Source organism: Drosophila pseudoobscura, chromosome 2 (genome assembly GCF_009870125.1).
Source record: "Drosophila pseudoobscura strain MV-25-SWS-2005 chromosome 2, UCI_Dpse_MV25, whole genome shotgun sequence".
In the NCBI taxonomy this organism is placed as follows: Eukaryota; Metazoa; Arthropoda; class Insecta; order Diptera; family Drosophilidae; genus Drosophila; species Drosophila pseudoobscura.
Window position 1 is genome coordinate 23,340,431 of NC_046679.1, and position 18,766 is coordinate 23,359,196.

The window sequence follows — 18,766 nt, forward strand, 5'->3', positions numbered from 1 at the left end:
ATCTAAGGCGCATCTTGAATAGGGGGATACGCGGATGTTGGGCTGGGGTCGGTCCAGCCCAAGTAATGTGGATTGAGAACGAGCGGAGCAAGTTTTAATGATGATTTGTTTGGTTAGGATAGTGCAAAGTCTTGTAACCGAACCGTATCGCATCCATTGTTTCTCCAAGTGGTGTTTGATAACTCTATGCCGGAACAATCTGGAAAACTGGTTCTCCCTCAGAGAAAGCTTTCCCAAAAAAAGCTTGTCGCTGCCTTAAACTTAGTTTAAGAACTTTGCTGCTACTAAGAGAAAGAACCAGCAGAAACGCGAGCAGTAGATGAGAGCAAAAATCGCTATGCGATCACTGGGACTGCGCTGTTTCGGCCGCTGCCAACGCTGGCGCTCTCTAGCGACAGAGACTCGTGTTCAGTGGCGCAGCGCGTTTTCAGTCGCTTCGTGAATCTCGCCGTAAACACAACAGAAACGCGCGCAAATCGAATTGAAATCGCGTCAAAACTTTCTGAAGAATAATACATGAAAAGATCCAATTATACATATATATCATACGAGCACTAATCAATTGCAAGGCCATAAAGAGTCGATTGGTTCCAAATACCTATTGTAACCCTCCCATTCAGCAAAAGTAGAAAGTGTAAGTGTAATTTGGTTTATATTTGGCGATCGATCGCTGCGGGCCACTTGCCAAATGCCTGACATTATCAGCGAAAAAGTGCAGCCAAATGGCAGAACGATCTCAATCGAATGCAAATCAAGTGATAAACGATCGTTTCGAAATTAAAATAACAGGCGAACAGCTCCCCAACGGAGGTGGATATGTGCAGTAGGAGCCCCCCCAGCCACAGTAGCCAGAGACCTAGAGCCAGTCCCAGTCCCAGCTGGCGACTTGATTGCTCGTCTGCCTTGGCTCTGTGTGTGTTTTCTTTATTTTTTGTTGTATTTTTTATACAAAACATATTCAATTTCATTTAGCTGCCGCGCAGCCAGCAATTTCAATATTCAAATGATCTGAGTCTGAGTCTGAGTCTGGCGCGTTACGATACGATTTTTCTGAGCGCCGGCAAATACAAATTATGACAAATGCGCTAAAAACACTCTCCACCGCAATACCGCAAAAATACAGAAAAACCGAATATAAATTAAAAAAAAAAAAATAATGCCATCGCTTGTTTTGACTTCTGATTGTCGATCCCCAGATCTCTGATCCGGCCTGACCCAAATGCTATCTCGGCAGAGGCAGAAACAGTTTGTTAGCTTTGATTATTGCTTTTGCAAATTGCGATCTATATAGACACACAGCTCTATATATAAGGAGCTGCTGCTGCTGATGTAAATGTGCATGATGTCAGCAAAACCAAGATGACATTGAAATCGTTTACGAACTGCCATATCATATCCCACCATTTTGGGGACTCAGAAGGAGAGAGAGAGAGGTAAACAAGTCGGCGGTTGAACAGGTTGGAATAAAGGATATGTAGGTCAATAAAAAGTTCACTTCCATGCGGAGGCGTAGACGTAAATTACGTTCTCTAAATGTTAATTGAATCTTTTTAGATATTCCAGACATTTGCGATCCATAAAACTCACATTCAAGCTGAAAATTAACAGAGAGGCGGTGAATATTAAGCAGACTCTCCCATTGAGACACAATTATTAGTGGAAATGATCGAATTCGAAGATCTCCGATCAAGCAAAGTTCAGTGACGCGCATCGCATCCATTAGGAATAAATGAAAAAAAAAAAAGAATTAACAAGATAGAGGAAAGAACAATGTGAAGGTTACAAAATACACAAGGCAACAGATAAAACAGCGACGAAAATATATGACAACAAAAAACAAAAAAAAAACAAATTCTAGCTGAATAAATAGGAATGGCAGAAGGCGTTCGCACACCTACGCTGCCCCACAGTGGCGGCGAATAGTTAATGCCAGATGGCAGATGCCAGATGACGGAGGAGATTGAGGCCTACCACTTGACCACAAAATCTGTGTTCCAGTGTTCATTGATCGGGTATTCGCAATACAATTGGGTAATTTCCATTACAAAAGTTCTAAGGTAGCTGCTGGTAGGCTGGCGACTAAAATATGGCATTTTATGGCTCTGTTCTGTTGTTTTTGCTAGATCTCTCAGTTGAATGCTCGCGACCTTGTGTGGCTATTTATAAGCATTTTCGTGTATTTATTTTCTATGTTCTCCTCTCATAAATGAATCATTTTAATGTGGGAGCGAAAACTTTCGCTTTGGGTGGGGAAAACGAAAGCCGAATGATACTCTAGAATTGCCTTTTTGAACGCGTTCAATGTCGCCGCCGCCTCCCTGACCATGAAGAACATTGACAGAACGTGGAAAAGTATCTCGTGGATTCATGCATATGGATCTCGGAAAGTGTCGGGGCAGTGTGGCAGTGCGTGCCGTGCCGCACCATAAAGGCGCCGCCGCGTAATTGCAAAATCATGAATTGAAATTGAAAGCAAAGCCCCGTCGGCAAAGGCCACTTCAAAGACTGCTGCGAAATGCAATTGAGTTCTGCAGCTGCAACGGGCTTAATTGATTTATATGGCAAGTCGAGTGATCGGGAACCGAGTGCTGAAAGCCAGAAACCATCGACCAAACTCAATTTGACAAAAAGCTAAGACAAAGGCCGCGCGTTCAAGTGGCAGAAACCAGCAAAATAAATAAAAGCCAAAAAATGCCGCGTGCTTGAGACTTGTCAAATTTGGTAGAACGATTTTTGACCGGTTTGAAACCCGACTTGGCGACTCATCGGAGCAGTTCCCACTTATGCTTTCAGCCTGCCATAGATTGAGTAATTTCCAGCCACATCGCAGCTCAATTGCAGATACAGATATGCACGGCTTTGCCTTTGTCTTGCCCGAGTATCTTTTGTGTCTGGGCGCAAAAAGTAGCGCACAAGAATGTCAAACTTAATTACGCGTTGAAGCGCAAACTAATTGGTGGATTGGGTTGAACAGTGGGTGGGTGTGTAGAGGCGTAGAAGGGGTCGCAAAAGTTCGCCCCCCGCGACAAAGTGAACAACAAAAGAGTTGAAAATAATTGGCGCCGACTTCGCTGGCGGCAGTACCAGATACCAGATAAATGCCAAAAACAATCATGTATCCGGCAGATACAAAAGTCAGACCCCTGGACACGCGCTCACTGCACACGAAAATTACAAAAGCCGATCGGGTTGGGCAGTTGTTGATTTAAACAATTTTCCCTGGGCTATACGATCGTACATACTCGAATAACCGAAGCAGTTGACATGATTTATATGGACAATATTTGTGGTTCGCTTGCTCTAGACAAATGGGTCACGATTTGATTAATGAACGATGATAAATGTAAATTTTACATTTTTGTAATAGCTTAATGTTCAGCTTAACTTAACTGAATGTTTAGGCTTTCCTGGGAGGTGGGTTTCTGTTGAGGGAACTGTTGTATGATAATCTCTCACTTGCTTTTCCCAGAAAAAGTTGTTTGGCTTTCCCCCGATTCTCGAACATCTTCTGGCTAACATTACCTTTCACATTCGCCAGCATCTGACAACTTTTACTCCCACACACAGTCAGACAGACTCTGCATCACAACCTACAAACAGCGACCAAAATGCAATGACAGCCGCGTCCAGTTGCACTTGTCAAGTCTTAAACACTTTCCAACTCATAAAACCCACATCGAGTGCTGTTGGGGCAGAAATTCCTCAGAAAAGGTCGCCCACGCTGGATTTTGAACTTGACTCCGTCAGCATCAGATCCGGAGGGGATTGCGATTATAATTCTACGTTATGGGAGCCCAGCGGAAGTCTGCGTCAACATTAGATTAACCTAACGATGAGTTCATTGGCAATATTAACGGCATTAAAATGCGAACTTGGTGAAACATCTGGGTCCCGTCCACCGACTCCTTTCAGCATGGAATTTCCCTATAGATTCTATTGCGTTGTACCCTCTGACCTGAATCAGTTTCATCTATAGCTTCATATTGCATTGCTTTGCTTTGTTGTCTCAACCAGGCCAAAACGTATTAAATTCAAGATGAAATTGCACTAGAAGCCAGACAAATGTGGGGTCTGTGTCTGCGGTCAAATTCTGCTCCATTTATGGGCTAGAAAAAACGCGTGCGAAACGCGTGGAGAACGGCAAGCTAACGCGCCATGTGTCCGTCCGGTTTATCAACGCAGCTATAAAAAGTTCTCTCTGTTCCGTTCGAGTAGAATATGATCTTTGGGCATTAACCTGTCCTCTGTCCGTGCTCCTCTCTGCCCCGCCTCCCCTGATAATTACGTAATTCGTTTCGTATTCTTGCCGAGGTTCTTTCCTCACATCTTTGTGCTGTTTGTTTGGCTATTTCGTATTTATCGTATTTTTTTTTGTTTTCTCTTTCTGCGTGAGGTGTGAACTCAACTCAGCGGAAATGTGCTTTAAATACGAATGGTATCTGTATCCGTATGTCTCTTATGTGTATCTGTAGCTTGAACTTTAGCCGAGGATACGGGTGGGAGTCCGGGTGCGGGCTGACCATTTCCCAGGCAACCAGTTTCGGCTTAAACCATCTCAAAGTGTTTCCATGTAAGACAAGACATTTTGGCGTGTGATTATCTCATCAGAGTTGATGCCTGCCGCGGGCCACATGTACGAGTGCGATGTGGATGCCTCGGCATTCATCCGATAGATACGAGTACAAGCCAGCTGCAGCGGCATTTGCATGTGCCAACATGCGCCACATCAATCCGTAGCTGAAGTTGAAGCCGGGGTCCGGCGCAAGTTAAACGTTTGATTAATTTAATGACAATGCCCGGTGGCTGCATTTGATGAGCCATAACTCATAGATGCAGATACATGCTCCTATCTGGATCGTGTGCTCATGTGGATGATATCAACTTTCGAAAAGCTGCAGCTTGCTGGATTGACTGGAATAAGCAACAACCATTTCCGAGTAACTTCCTTGCAGCCGCCACAAAGTTGTTCATTGATTAGTCATTCGAATCGTTGATTTATTTTAAAGCTTTTGTCTAATTATAAATCTTACGTTCTCTCAAGTATTCCACGCTCTTTGGCTATTGTTATCTTCTCGTTTCCTTCTATTTTTAAAATCACATTCTGTAAACATTTATGTGTTCGTTGAAGCGTCGCTTGACGTCACAATTGGCCAAATTATTCGATCTTGTTTTTCGGATTGTTTATCTTTACCTTTTTACAATTGCCAAAGGGGGTCAAGGTGGTGCACAGGAATGCCATAAATATTTGCTGGTTCCTTTACAAAACAATCGTCATACATTAGCCAGAAACGTACTGTTGATAAGATAGAAACAATAGGGGAAAGGTGGATGGGTAATACTTCCACAAATTCCGAGACAACATCATCAGTTATGTGACGAAGCAGTTGAGGGAGCTTTTGAAATGTCTAGACACGAGAAGTCAAGCATTCATGAAAACCGCTTCCTCCCAAATTTCAATATAACATCTTTAATTTCCCTTTTCATTTCTAGTTTATATCATCTGTAACCCACACCTAAATTGCCAAAATGGCAAAACCTCTGTTGAACTCCTGCTGCCTGTGTCAGTCGACGCGGAATGGGTCCATTATCTCAGGCATCCTGGCCATTGTCCTATCCATCATCACCATTGTGGTGATCTTCACGACGAGAGTGCATTTCAAGACGATCGTATTCGACTTTATACCCAATGACATTGTCAAGATAATACTGGTGATCAACCTGTGCATGACCATATTGATATCCCTACTGATGATCGCGGGCGTTCTCAAGGTATGATCAATCCTCCCCCGCCTGTGCTCGTTGAATACAGATTGCATCATTAATCTTTGTGTATGTTATAGCGCAATCACTACCTGATGGTGCCCTGGGTGGTGCTGGGCATCATGATTGCCATTGGATTGCTGATCTCAGTCATCTACACCGCCGTCGTCTTCTTCATTGATGGCTATGTACTGACGGGTGTTCTCTGGCTAATCTTTGGCTTAATTTGTTGCGGTAAATATGCAAAGGAGTGGAAGTGGGGTATGGGGCAGATGCATTTTGGGGGGGGCAACTGTAACTTCTCCATGTGCGGTTTTTAGCACCGGATGGCGTTTTATGCGAGCCGTTTTTACTTTATTGACGCATTTATCATGCGTTGATTGCCCCGTGTGCTGAAAGCAAAAAAGGCGGCGGCGCCCCTGCCAGGGGCCTGCACCCAACAAATGAGGCGCGAAGTGGCTGGCAAATGCAATTTGTTTAGTTGCCAAAGTGGCAGGAGATAATAAATGGGCAGATAGGCTGAGATGCAGCTAAAAATGGGCGAGACACGCCTACGAATGGCAATTCTACAAGCATTCTACATAAAACCGATTTTCGTCGACAGGTGCCTCTGTCTTGAAAAGTATCTGCTACATTCTGGTGTAGCAGAGTTCAGTAGAAACAAAGTAAAATACATCCGACAGTGGGCCCGATATGGGGAAAAAGGGACAGCAGATAGCTACATTTATTAAAATTGTTTTATTTTCTCTTCCAGCGGTTCTAACATATTGCTGGTGCGTCGTATACAGCGAATACGCTAATCTCTCCGAGGAGAACGAACGTGGCCGATACAACAAGCAGCCCTACCGCCGTTAAGGATCCATAAGCTCCCACCAGAAGGTGATCTGCAGATCCCCTACTCTCATCATCACTTCCATTCTAGCAAGAAATACCCATTCTATCATCCTAGTTTATAATAATTATCCCAACTGCTTATGTTCGTATTTAGTGGATATATCTAACTAATAATTGTAATTTAATTAAGGCGAGCCAGCCTTTCGTTCAGAGATCGAATTTATGTGGCCCGCGGAAGAAAGTGCAATCGAATCGATTTAACATTTAAATAAAACTTTAATCCAGATATTTTGTGAATTTCTGTTGTAATTTGTACGTAATATTGTATGAAAAGAATTGGAAAAATTGAAAAATAATTAACACGTGGAAAACCAAAAATAAATTTGTTTATTTATCAACGGAATGAGAGCACGTTTAGGCGCATTTCACGGTATTACTGTGTGTTTCTTGGTTTCTTTTTTATTTCAAAATATCGTTTCTTTATGTATATATTATATTCAATTCTCTCAAAGTCTATCAAAATTGTAAATTAACTAAAAATACGGATGTGTAGTGGGGGTTTCTTCTATTTGAGTGGGCGTGTTCCATGTAACTACACAAGTAACTCTAGACTTTTGAGCGATTCGATCTACAGTTCGCTGCGCGCATACTTGGGCTTCAGCTCCTCGATGCGTTTGATAAAGTCAGACTTCTCCAGGCAGCCATCGCAGCTCTCATCCCAGTCGTTGAGAATCTTTTTCAGGTCGCGCACTTTTAACTTTTTCAGATCCACACTGTTCAGATCGATTTGCTTCTCTGCAGTTACATTTGTGTATGGGTTAGCTAGTTAATTTCCATACAAGTTTCTGTCACAGTGGTACATACCATATCGCAGGTCACAGATTTGTGCATCCTTTTTCTTCAGCTTCTCACACACCTTCTCGGCCGGCATAGACCAGCTCAAGGGTTTGCTCATCTCATTCAAGATTCCAGTAGCCGATTCCTCCAGACCACCTAGGTAATAGCACTGCATGGAAAAAGCATACGTGTTAGCATACGTGTTCACTAGGCGGAAGAGAACATTGTTTGCCGGCTACTCACGAATCTGTGCTCCTTGTTCTTTTGTGTCTTGCAGAACTTCTTGAATTCAGTCTCAATTTGCTTGTAGTCGCCCTTAATGGCATCGTCAAGGGATGCAGCAAAGCGCCTAACAGTCTTGATACACACTAAAAGATTTTGGTTGAAAATCTGTTCCAGAGCATTTACCACTTACGTGGCCAACATACCTTCGCAGTCCTCCTCTTTGAGAGCCAGCGTTGTCTGTGCGACGCCGGCCAGGAAACAGAGCACAAGCACCAGATGCGTTGTCTTCATTTTGCTGCTATTCTGATTTAATTTATGTCTTTAAACTACAAATTCCTTTTATATTTATTTTATGTCGTGTTTTTTTAGAATATATGACTTATCGACTTATCGATAAGATATACCGTCTGACCCTCAGAAATATACCGAAACATACCGTCTCATTTAAAAAATGTACCGTAAATGTACTTACGAATTCAAGTTATATTTTACATATTCGTCGATTTACCCTCTCTATAGAACATTTAGCCATGCCCACATAATTTTATACGTTTATTGAATCAATTTTCTTCTTGACTGGTTTGTTTTAAATACTTGCTTTTTTTATATCTTGCGTAAAAAAAGGTTTTAGCGAAAATGGTCAAACAAATGAAACGTAATAAAACGTAAGAGAAAAATTATTCCAATTGCTCAATCTCTTTATTTCGTTCAATAATAATGCCTAACTAAAACCATTGGCTCTACCCACATAATTTGAGGCCATTAATGAATAAATTTTCTACAAGATTAGCTACTTTTAAGTACTACCATTTGTATTTTGACTGCAGAAAGGTTTAAACAAAAAAGGTCAACAAAAAAACAGTGGCAACGTAAGTGAGTATCGAATGCGCCGTAAGTTAGTATGAAATGTCACGTCAACCTGAGTTTGGGCAAAGGTATACCCTTTTTCGTTAATATATATGAAGAAACTCTTTTTCCAAGCTGCTTTCAAACGTAATCAATAAAGACCTTGTCTTAGATTGCATTTTTTTTACCTATTACCTACCAAAACCTTCAAAATATCAAAAACCTATCAAATACCGGTGGCCTCACCGTTGTTGAAATATGCAAGTTCGAAATGAACTTTTATCCCAGCTTCAAGATGAGATGATTCCAGATCGTAGCGCAGGGGGCCAGTCCAACCCAGTCCGATGGAGTGCTGGTACCCAATTGTACCATCTGTTTCGAGAGCTGGGACTCGTCTTGGCCCCATCTGCATTCGAGAGTATCTTCGGAGTGGAGGGTACCATTGTCCCGTACGCCGCCAGAGTGCTATCGTCTATGTGACACAGCATAATCATGCCAGCGCAACTCTTAACGACCGCCAAAATAAATAGTAAAATAAAATATATTTGTAAATAGTCAGATTCATATTTCTTAGAAGTCGAACCATAAAGTAAAACGGCCGAACTGACAACACTGTATGAGTCACAGTGGTCGATACATATCGGATAATACTAATCGAAACGAGTAGCGCCAGAAGTTTAAATTTGAATCAAATTGGATTGTCCTCATAGCAACACTGTTGAGAGTCAAAGTAAACAAGTGCTTGCGTTTCTCAGCGGAATGCCGAGAGAAATAAATTAGCCTAACAGGTGTGAGGAATCACTCAGCTGCTGTTTGCCGCTCACCGCCTGCAGCGGCTGCTCCCCAAAATATTATTCGCCCCAGCACAGTATTGACTCAGCGAGCGCGATAGCAGGCCAGACGGAACAGCACCGCACCGCCTCACGGTTTTAAGAAATCGCGTAACGTAACCGGGCAAACAAATATGTACTTCGCTTGCGTTCCCAGCCAAAAGTACTTTACCCGTGACGTCGGTGTGCGATCTTTTACTTGATATCGTTTTTCCCTTAAAATAGCAGCATTTTTGTTAACACCCAAACAGTATTGCCCGAGCCCGCCGAGTGCTAAGTACTCTGTCAACCAGTACTGGAGTTATAATCCAATTGTTACCGTTAGCAACTGCATTTACGAGGAGCCCAAAGCAAACCACTTGTCAACAATTCGCCGAATATAATTTACAATTACACACACCCGCTAAAAATAAACCCTGCAAGGCGTGTCAGAGGCAGAGATTCCGAACACAGAACACATAAAATGCCTGATGTAAAGTTTTTAGCGGTGCTGCCCGACAATTCCAATGCTTCGGTAACAAAGCTAACCATCAAAGGCACCCTGCTCCAGCAACCTCAGCAGTAAGTCCAACCTTAGTCCAAGTCCTTAGGTCCTTAAGAAAATCGATTAGCAATTTCCTGCCCCAAGGTACGGAAACATGCTCTTTGCGTGCAGAATTTTAATATTCTCGGGAATGTGGTACATAACATATTTGACCCGATTAGGGTGAAAATTCTAACGAACTCGCGGACGATTTATGGCGCACACATGAAACAAACAAATGGGGTACAAAATTTAGAGATTCTTATAATTACCAAATACCAAAGGTAAATTATAAGTTTATGATCTAATGAGGCGATAAGCAGATGGTAGAAAATCAGTTCAACACGTACGTATGCAGTTATACAGTTCAACTTACGAGTAAACTGGACTCGGCTGGATATTGCTGTATCAATTCCACAATCAATGACATCATCAACACAAAATTAAAGCAGACACGCGCAACAGAATGGCTGAAGATGCCGGCCCGGCAAAGAAGACAACAGCAAAGAACAATCTGAAAATGAAAACAGAGCCAACAAAAAGAAACGAGCAAATCATTGAAACAATCATCGGTGTGGGCTAAGCAAATGATGTCAATAAATCAGAATACCATTTGATCTGTTACAACACAATGGATTCCGGGTTCTTGATTGGCCCAACTACAAGATAATGGGAAAACCAAGAGACCTTGAGTTCCTTATCTCTTGCCTCCCCATCGATAACATGCCGCTGATAGCCCCCAGAAATGTGTCATACAAATTATATATTGTACTATTTGCTTGTAAGGTGTGTTTACTTAGATAAGAATTCTGGCATACCAGGAACTTCGAACACAAAGTGACTAAGAAAGATTTCCAAATGGCAATCCGTCAAACATCCCAATTCCGTTCCTTGAATGCTTGGCACGTTTTTCGCACCCACTCAGCCATGACGACGGGTCTGTGGCGGTCCGGTCCCCAAAAACTTGCCAAACCGCCATGTGCCATAGGAACATACATAGGTATTTAGTGACTAAGTAAGCAGCTTGGAGACGGGGTCAAATGTACAGATGGCGACGTCATTAGCATACATGTGAGAGATATAAACAAATGATTTGTTAAATCAATTTTTCGCTTTGTCTCTTCCCTCCTCTCCATCTCTCTCTACAGATTCTCGGTGAACTTTGTGAACAGTCCAGTCTGTACAGACAACATCACATATCACTTCAAAGTGGTGATCCCCACACAGACGATCATCGAGAACTACAAGCGGAACGGGGAGTGGAGCAGCCTGCAGCAGGAGCACTACCTGAACATATTCGATGGTACAGGCGGGAGTGATAAGACTCTGACCCAAAGCTTTGCCAGTATTATGAACGAGATTGATGAGGCGTTCCAACTTTCATCCACAGAATCAACCTTTCGCCTAGAGTTTACATTCGATTATGATAATTCCACAATGATCGTCTACCAGGTCAGGGAAACGGGTCACAATTTCATAAGCAAATACGAGACGCTCTTCTCGCTCTCCGAAATCCAGGCGATTCAGGTGTGGGGAGATGTGCAAAAGGTCAATCAGTTTGCCCTCAGCTATGATTGATACAGGGACAGATCAGACCCCCAAGGTAGCCATCTATTTTTGGTGCACTGGCACCCTATTTAAATGCATTTGATCGCTTCGGCTTGGATTCGGTTTCGGGCACCCTTTAGTCCTAACATTGCACTGCACGACCTAATTATTTACAATTACCAGTAGTTATAGTTCTAGTATTATTTTGTTGGCGCTTCCATCAACATTTGGTTTGCAGTAGAGGTGGACATTCTTCATGCGACTCACGATCTTTGCTGCTTTCACGCACCTACCACACAATCTTCCCTTCTCTCTGATTTCTAAGCCAACCAATTATGATTTTTTCATTAAATTATTTTACACTTGTTATGGATTATTTGTGACCTGTTCACAAGCGTTGCAGGTCACATTCAGGTCATTCACGCTCACGTCATCTCGTGCGTGTCAACATTGATTGTCTGGCGCCTGAAAGTATGTTATGTTCTTCCCCCTTGTGATGTCATTGCAACCGATATCTCAGTAGCTGCTCTGTTCTGTTCAGTTATGCTCGTTCTTCCCCAGTATTTAGTAGCCCTATTTTTGATAAATGTTAAGACCAAAGATTTGTATGTTCAAATATATTTATGCTTGCTGTAGTCTTCCATCTAGTTTTTAGCATTTATTTGTAAGCTTTTTCCATGTAATTCCTCACACAAGCACATACCATACCATACCATGCCAGACCATACCAAGTATTAAACATCACCATGACAAATGCATCTTCTTTGATTCAATTAAATGCGTAAACACACAACAGATTCATGGGAAATGGTTTTCTTTATTCTTAATGATTCGGATGTGGATATATTGGCTTGCTTTTGTTATTCGTTTCGTTTGCTGTTCGTTCGCATGTTAGAATTAAAATTACGAGCTCTTGCGAAATAGTTTCCATCCATGCAGCAGATCTCTGGCCTGGCCAATGGAACTAACATTATAAAATTCGTATTTTCAGTCGAACGAATCTTACCAAAAATATTCACGTAAACATTGGGGCCTGCCTCAGCCCCAGCCCAGGCCCGCCTGCCATCATCTGCTTTATAGCGCACCTGCACAAACTGAAGGCTCCAGTGTGCAATACCAAATGAAATATACATAACAGTTGTTATCCATAAATTATATATTTTATGTATTTATTTTCTCACACATCTTCCTTTCACCCAAAAAAGGTCTTTTTACAATCATTTGTTTACAGCTTTTACGAGTACATAGATCGATAAATATTTACAAAGCCTTACAATACTATATATCGTAAGATCGGGAAGTTACATACAGTCGAGGGGGTGTTTATGATATAGGGGGTTCATTAGAATAAATTTGGTGGAATATCGAGAGCACAGTTCACTGGAAAGTAAAGTAATCATAATAAAAGCAATACGTTAAAAGGAAATTAAAAAAAAAAATATTGCACCAAAAGGAAGGGACAGAGTTTGCCCAAGTCTTATGAAATACAATTACAAATAATATGGTAAGGAACTGATGACCAGCAGTCAGATTAAACCAAACTGACTGAACCAAAGGACTAGTACGATCTAAGTTTCGTTTTGGTGACAGTCTACTTTTTACAAACTAAATGGGTAGCGGTCGAGCTGGGAAAGTTGGGGAAGCCCAGCTGAACATAGTTCAGAGATGAGGGCATATTTGAGTCGGGGGCCTGGGTAATAGTTATGGTATTCCCAGCGTGATCCTGGGTGGTGACCACATGCATAATTTGAGTCTGATGCGGTTGAGCCGGAGTTTGCTTTTGCTGCTGCGAAGTTTGCTGTTTGATTTCAAATGTAAGATCCTGCGAAAGATAGGTTACTCGTGAGAGATTGGAGTTTTTTAAGCTGTCGGAAGAACTAACCTTTGACGAAGCTTGGCCATTGCTTCGCACTGTCGTGGAGGAAGTTACAGTAGAAACAGGAGCTGTCCGTGGCTTCTTGTGCATTTCCCGATGCTTCTCGTAGTGCAGCTTGGTGGCAAAGTTCTTATTGCAAACATCGCAGCAGTACAGGGTCTCGTTCGTAGGATGTGTGTGGATCCTGTTAAAAAAAGGCAATTAAAATTTAAGCTCAAACTATACAATTTTTGGACCCACCTCATATGCTTGCTCAAATTGTCCTTTCGGGAGAAGGGCTTTTTACACGCCTCGCATGTAAAGAGCTTCTTGCCCGAATGGGAGATCAGATGCCGCGACAAGTGCTCCTTGCGACTGAAGGCTTTGTCGCACTGCTCCTCGGTGCATTTGTAGGGACGCAGGCCTGCGTGCAGCTTTATATGCTGGACGAGATGCTCCCTCTTCTTGAACTCGCGATTGCACTTGGGGCAGGTCAGACCGGGAGGAGGCGCATCCGGAGACTTACCAGGCGCTGGGCAGATGGGCTGCGGCGGGCGTTGAATTTTTGATATCGGCGCTTGCTTCTCTTGTCTCTCCATCATTATTTTCTTGTGTTGCACTGCTATCGAAGGAGGGTGCGTTGGAGAAGGGTTAAGAGTCGGTTTATGAATTGCAGTGGCCGGAGATGGAGCTGGAGCAGGAGCTGGAATAGATGGTTTGGGGAGGTTCGTTTGGTTTACAGTTTGCGCGGGGATTCGACTGATTGTTATGTTCTGTTTGTTAAGAAGCGGCATATTCGAGGGAGCCGGCACCGGCTGCGGCTTGGCCACCTTGGTGATGGTTGTATTCGAGGAAAGTCGCTGCAAGGCAGCCGGATTGGACGCTGTGGTTGTTGGCGAGGGATCCACAGGCGGCAGTTGTTTCACCTGGGCCATCACGCGCTTAACCTCTGCACTGCGAACGGGCGATTGTTGCTGGGATACAGATGATGACGTTGGCGAAGTATTCTTTTTGGGGTTTGTTTGTTGCTGTAGATGCTGTTGCTGCGGGTGCATTTGCCTTTGTCTGGGCGAGGGAATCGTAAAGGTCGGCTCATCTTTGATGTTCTTGGCCATGGTCGATACGGCGGGGACATTTCTTATCAGCAACTGCGGAGTTGTAGCATTCGACGGAGGCGATCTGATGATCTGCTGAGATGTCACTGTCGCTGTGTGTGATGAAAGTTGCGGATGTTTCGGCTGCTGAAACGTTTGCTGCGATTGTTGTTGTGGAGGCTGGGGCGAAATGAAAATGTTCTGAAATTGTCCGGTAGACGAGACTGCTGGGGTGGCGCCCTGGTAATTGTTTGCATTGCCCAAGGTCTGCGGCGTCAGCTGTAGTGTGGCTGGAATGGACGTGGGCGTCAACTCCATGATTGGCTGACCATCGGCGGTGGCCAGCTGTGGCTGCAGTTTCATCTGTACCTGGTAAGTGGTGGGCAGCACCAGATTTTTGGTATCAATGTGCGCCACTATCTGTTGATCGGAGTTCTCGTCGCGAATAGTTATGGGCAGGAAACATTTGTTGGGCGACAGAATATTTCCTGCCCCTGCACTCGTGCCCGTCTGCGGGCTAGACAGGCTGGAGAGCAGAGCTGTGGCATTCAACTGCGTTTGCCCCGCAGCTGCTGTACCTGCTCCCCCAACGGGCATTAACTGCAGCTGCAACTGGGGTTGGGCTCCAGCAAACTGAGGGAGCGATGTGCTAAATTGGGGTCCAGCTGGCGCGGATTGCACAAAATTGAGCTTTGGTGTCTTGTTTTCGTTCGGACTGGAGCCGTCCTCTGATGCCGAGAACTGAGTGTTGGCCGCCAATAGACTGGTAAGCTGTTGGATCTGTTGCTGCAGCTGGAGTTGTTGTATCTGCTGCCAGATGGACTGCTCGCTTAGCATTGGCTGTAATTGCATCTGTGGAGTGGTGGCGGTATTTCTCATTGTTTGTGGCTGCAGAGGCGGCGGCTGTGAAGTCGGTGTCACCGACTGCTGTTGTGGCTTACTAGGGACTGCGGCAACGGGAACACTACTGGGGTCCTTCTTGCCCAAGGGAGTTATTTTGATCTCTGGCTTTAGACGTATAAACTCCTCCAAGACACTGTTTTCGGGATGGACATGGAACCTTTGTTATTTCAATTGGTGGCAAATGATTCCATTACTCACGATTGCTTGTCCGACTTGGGCTGGACCGGAGGCGGAGGCGCCTGTTGCAGAGTGTTGTCCACCGTGATGGTAAATTGCTGCTGGGGTTGCATGCCCACCGCCTGGATAATACTGCTGAGCAGATTATTGGATTGACTGCTGCTGCTACTGGGTGGAGTGGACTGTACAGAGCTGCTGCCCACCACGCTGAGACTCTTGCCTGTGTCGTCGATGGCATCTTTGATGTAGAGCTTGTCGTTGTGGCTCTGGATCGGGGGAATGTTCAGGCAGTCGTTGAGCATCGTCTGGGTCTTCTTGCAAGTGTGGCGCAGGGCATGAATCTGTTCCACTTGCTGCACGCACTGGCCGCAAACCACCTTGGGCAGCCGATCCTTTTCGTCAATCTGAAAGCTCCAAAGTGAATACCTGCTGCGCAAAGACCAAGGCAACCACCCACTCACCTGCAAGGACAGGCATTCGTATATCTTTGAGCTCAGATTCTTGGCGCGTCCCTCGGCCGAGAATACGTTGGTGTTCTGGTCACTGCTGTCTGTACAGATGCGACACAGGTCGTAGTAGTTGATACACCGCACATTGCTATTCGAGTTGGCCATCTTTCCCGCCGACTGACAAGACTGCGCTTGCTTTAAGGTAGGTAAAGAATGTTTATTTTATTGCACATGCAAATATTTGTTGTTTTTTTTCTGTCTGCTGCGACGCTCTATTGTTAGTGATGGTACTATCGATACCACTATTTATCAATGTCGTGTATATATCTACGTTACCGCCAAATTTGTCCCGCTTATCGTTTGTCATCTCATAGGCTCTGCACACTGAGCCCATCCCGGGGGAATGGTGGGATTTTTTGACAGATGTGAAGGCTGCAATGAATGCAGAAAATGTTTTAAAGCTATTCTGAAGAAATCGTTCAGTTTCTTGGAGAACAGAAGCTATACAAGTGTTCTGGCCGATGTCATAGCTGAATACACACCTACGTTTTTACAAAATCATGTAGTAAAATATGTAGTTGGCGCAAAGTTACGATGTAAAAAAAGGACATTTTTGTTGACCAAATATGTTTAAAGCTTATTTTACAAGAAAACCAGTAAAAGGTGGTCCCTAAAGCTAGCCAGTCTTGTAGGGAAATCGATTCATCAATCGGATAAAAATATTTTTTAAGGGCTGAGAGTCCTAGCTATCAAAATGGAGGAATATGATTTCCGATCATAGACAGAAAACAATTAACCCATTGTCTACCAGTGAGTATTTCAATACACACTACGAAAACAATGAATCTTGAGAGATATCGTGGTCATTTTTTTAAAGTAAAGATGAAAGTGGAATTATTTTCTGCTGCTTAACTCAAGTTGTTCACCGGTTTATATAGAGGGGGCTTAAATGGGCTAGGTTGGATTTTTCCATCGTGTCGGTCACACTAATCTCGAGGTCGGCCATCTTAAAAGTGAAAAAATTTATTCTGAAAAAATCAGTAAAATTGTAATTATTTCTAAGTTCTGCACGTAAATAAATAACAAAAGTATGGGTTCCCGCAACGAGTGCCGAATATACGTTGGAAATCTGCCGCCAGATATCCGCACCAAGGACATCCAGGATCTTTTTCACAAATTCGGCAAAGTTACATTTGTGGACTTGAAAAATCGGCGTGGTCCGCCATTTGCTTTTGTCGAATTCGAAGATGCGCGGTGAGTAATGAGAACTGGTTATATCCAAATACACACAAAGCCAGAAGCAAGCCCCCAAATAAAGCAAATCCCTATTTGGCGCCAAAAAAACAGCGATGCTGACGACGCAGTAAAGGCCCGGGACGGCTATGACTACGATGGCTATCGCCTGCGCGTCGAGTTCCCGAGGGGCGGCGGTCCCGGCAGCTACCGTGGAAATCGCAACGACCGCAACAATGGGCGTGATGGTGGTCGCATGGGCGGACGTGGTCCTCCGGCCAAACGGTCTCAATACCGTGTTATGGTAACCGGGCTGCCGCCCTCTGGCTCCTGGCAGGATCTCAAGGATCACATGCGCGAGGCTGGCGACGTCTGCTTTGCCGACACCTACAAAGACGGCTCTGGCGTGGTTGAATTCCTGCGTCACGAGGACATGAAGTACGCCATAAAGAAATTGGACGACTCGCGTTTCCGTTCGCATGAGGTAGGAGGAATTGAGAAATGCGTGAAAGCAAAAGGAGTTGAACAATCAATTGTTTCCACAGGGTGAGGTTGCCTACATTCGGGTACGCGAGGATAGCGGCGAAAACGACCGCAGTGGCGGGAGTGGAGGAGGAGGAGGCGGTGCTGGTGGTGGCGGCGGTGGAGGAGGTGGTGGCAGCAGCGGAGGCGGTGGCCGTGACTACCGTGACAGGTAATTGTGTGCAGAAGTGTGCTCTCTGGCTGTTCCCTCGATCTAATCGCTATTATCTTTTCTCTCTTGACAGGTCTCGTTCGCGCTCATTCTCATCGAGACCGCGTCGCCGCGGCACTCCGACATACTCTCCGGTGCGCCGTCAATCCTATTCCAGGTCTCGCTCACGCTCTAACTATTAAACACTACCAATCATCATCCATTAATATATATTAATTCGTACGAGCCGAAAAAGCAAGATAAACACCTCCTTTCAATTTTAACCAAGCAATCAATTCACCTTGTAAATTGACTATCAAGCCACCGTGTTCCATCATTTAATCAAAGCACACATCAGTCAAACCAAATTCGGAACAGAGCATCAGAAACCAACACCACAGAAACTTGCTTTTCCAACAGAACAGTGCCACACGATTTGAGGCAGAGAAACTCTTTTTAAACTACATTTAAAGCCGAACCCAATGATTTGATTTGACTAAAACTTTTCGCAAAACTAAAATTGTAACTCAAGGAACTATTTTTGGCGAGCCTCCCTTGTTAAGTATTCCTTGTTTTATCGATTTTAATTGTCTGCAACTGGCCTTTATTCGCCAATATTTTATTACTTGGCTGCAACTACCAAGCATTTTTTTAGAATTTACCCTAAAAAGCAAAAGCAACAAAAACAAAACAAGAAAAAAGAACATCGATTCCGAATAAATATGCCTGTAATGATAACGAAAATGAAACCAAAAACAAAAAAACCAGAACACAAAACGCAATGCCGCGAACATTTTATCAACAAATTATTAATATTTAATTTTTATTTTCTTCTCTTCCCCATTTTGCGCGTTTATGTTTGGAGTATAATGAGGAGGAGGATGAAGATTAATGGAGGATGAAGAAGGAAGGATATTTTGATGTTAATTTTGGATTTTGGAGTGGATTGTGGATAAATTTGGATTGAAATTAGTGGAGG

General features: G+C 43.8%; 5 protein-coding genes across 9 annotated transcripts; 3 read left to right on the top strand and 2 right to left on the bottom strand.

The window, feature by feature from the left end:
- Positions 1 to 421: 421 nt before the first annotated feature.
- Positions 422 to 6,885, top strand: LOC4802559 (uncharacterized). Its single transcript, XM_001359419.4, has 4 exons — positions 422 to 634; positions 5,491 to 5,769; positions 5,841 to 5,994; positions 6,515 to 6,885. The coding sequence occupies exons 2-4, from the start codon at positions 5,527 to 5,529 to the stop codon at positions 6,613 to 6,615; spliced, it is 498 nt and encodes a 165-aa protein (XP_001359456.1). The 5' UTR covers positions 422 to 634; positions 5,491 to 5,526; the 3' UTR covers positions 6,616 to 6,885.
- A 142-nt stretch (positions 6,886 to 7,027) lies between these two features.
- Positions 7,028 to 8,064, bottom strand: Manf (mesencephalic astrocyte-derived neurotrophic factor). The gene is made up of 4 exons (XM_001359420.5): positions 7,860 to 8,064; positions 7,675 to 7,799; positions 7,459 to 7,600; positions 7,028 to 7,389 (listed from the first exon to the last, which is right to left on the bottom strand). The coding sequence occupies exons 1-4, from the start codon at positions 7,945 to 7,947 to the stop codon at positions 7,223 to 7,225; spliced, it is 522 nt and encodes a 173-aa protein (XP_001359457.1). The 5' UTR covers positions 7,948 to 8,064; the 3' UTR covers positions 7,028 to 7,222.
- A 1,177-nt stretch (positions 8,065 to 9,241) lies between these two features.
- On the top strand, positions 9,242 to 12,560 carry LOC4802561 (uncharacterized). Of its 5 annotated transcripts, none has more exons than XM_001359421.4 (4): positions 9,255 to 9,893; positions 11,004 to 11,158; positions 11,246 to 11,458; positions 12,395 to 12,560. In XM_001359421.4, exons 1-3 carry the CDS (start codon positions 9,796 to 9,798, stop codon positions 11,431 to 11,433), a joined length of 441 nt encoding a protein of 146 aa, XP_001359458.2. In that variant the 5' UTR covers positions 9,255 to 9,795; the 3' UTR covers positions 11,434 to 11,458; positions 12,395 to 12,560. The 5 variants fall into 5 exon arrangements, with proteins under 5 accessions (XP_003736762.1, XP_001359458.2, XP_015037897.1 ...); XM_033384172.1 differs by lacking the exon at positions 9,255 to 9,893 and adding exons at positions 10,476 to 10,641; positions 10,781 to 10,926 and having other exon boundaries at positions 11,004 to 11,458; XM_003736714.3 differs by having other exon boundaries at positions 9,242 to 9,893; positions 11,004 to 11,458.
- Positions 12,552 to 16,183, bottom strand: pad (poils au dos). Its single transcript, XM_001359422.5, has 5 exons — positions 15,894 to 16,183; positions 15,454 to 15,836; positions 13,520 to 15,388; positions 13,286 to 13,463; positions 12,552 to 13,225 (listed from the first exon to the last, which is right to left on the bottom strand). Exons 1-5 carry the CDS (start codon positions 16,044 to 16,046, stop codon positions 12,995 to 12,997), a joined length of 2,814 nt encoding a protein of 937 aa, XP_001359459.4. The 5' UTR covers positions 16,047 to 16,183; the 3' UTR covers positions 12,552 to 12,994.
- Positions 16,184 to 16,842: 659 nt separating this feature from the next.
- Positions 16,843 to 18,593, top strand: SF2 (splicing factor 2). The gene is made up of 4 exons (XM_001359423.5): positions 16,843 to 17,135; positions 17,229 to 17,598; positions 17,660 to 17,808; positions 17,882 to 18,593. Exons 1-4 carry the CDS (start codon positions 16,972 to 16,974, stop codon positions 17,988 to 17,990), a joined length of 792 nt encoding a protein of 263 aa, XP_001359460.2. The 5' UTR covers positions 16,843 to 16,971; the 3' UTR covers positions 17,991 to 18,593.
- Positions 18,594 to 18,766: the final 173 nt, after the last annotated feature.

What these genes read in the sequence shown, in the direction of transcription:
- LOC4802559 (XM_001359419.4), top strand. Translation starts at nt 5,527, where the DNA reads ATGGCAAAACCTCTGTTGAACTCCTGCTGCCTGTGTCAGTCGACGCGG. An exon ending in TGATCGCGGGCGTTCTCAAG is followed by an intron (nt 5,770 to 5,840) that starts GTATGATCAATC and finishes TGTATGTTATAG; the next exon opens with CGCAATCACTACCTGATGGT. An exon ending in CTTTGGCTTAATTTGTTGCG is followed by an intron (nt 5,995 to 6,514) that starts GTAAATATGCAA and finishes TTTCTCTTCCAG; the next exon opens with CGGTTCTAACATATTGCTGG.
- Manf (XM_001359420.5), bottom strand. Translation starts at nt 7,947, where the DNA reads ATGAAGACAACGCATCTGGTGCTTGTGCTCTGTTTCCTGGCCGGCGTC. An exon ending in AGAACAAGGAGCACAGATTC is followed by an intron (nt 7,601 to 7,674) that starts GTGAGTAGCCGG and finishes TTTTCCATGCAG; the next exon opens with TGCTATTACCTAGGTGGTCT. An exon ending in AATCTGTGACCTGCGATATG is followed by an intron (nt 7,390 to 7,458) that starts GTATGTACCACT and finishes ATGTAACTGCAG; the next exon opens with AGAAGCAAATCGATCTGAAC.
- LOC4802561 (XM_003736714.3), top strand. Translation starts at nt 9,796, where the DNA reads ATGCCTGATGTAAAGTTTTTAGCGGTGCTGCCCGACAATTCCAATGCT. An exon ending in CTGCTCCAGCAACCTCAGCA is followed by an intron (nt 9,894 to 11,003) that starts GTAAGTCCAACC and finishes CTCTCTCTACAG; the next exon opens with ATTCTCGGTGAACTTTGTGA.
- pad (XM_001359422.5), bottom strand. Translation starts at nt 16,046, where the DNA reads ATGGCCAACTCGAATAGCAATGTGCGGTGTATCAACTACTACGACCTG. An exon ending in AATTTGAGCAAGCATATGAG is followed by an intron (nt 13,464 to 13,519) that starts GTGGGTCCAAAA and finishes TTTTTTTAACAG; the next exon opens with GATCCACACACATCCTACGA. An exon ending in ATGGCCAAGCTTCGTCAAAG is followed by an intron (nt 13,226 to 13,285) that starts GTTAGTTCTTCC and finishes TATCTTTCGCAG; the next exon opens with GATCTTACATTTGAAATCAA.
- SF2 (XM_001359423.5), top strand. Translation starts at nt 16,972, where the DNA reads ATGGGTTCCCGCAACGAGTGCCGAATATACGTTGGAAATCTGCCGCCA. An exon ending in GTCGAATTCGAAGATGCGCG is followed by an intron (nt 17,136 to 17,228) that starts GTGAGTAATGAG and finishes CCAAAAAAACAG; the next exon opens with CGATGCTGACGACGCAGTAA. An exon ending in GGCCGTGACTACCGTGACAG is followed by an intron (nt 17,809 to 17,881) that starts GTAATTGTGTGC and finishes CTCTCTTGACAG; the next exon opens with GTCTCGTTCGCGCTCATTCT.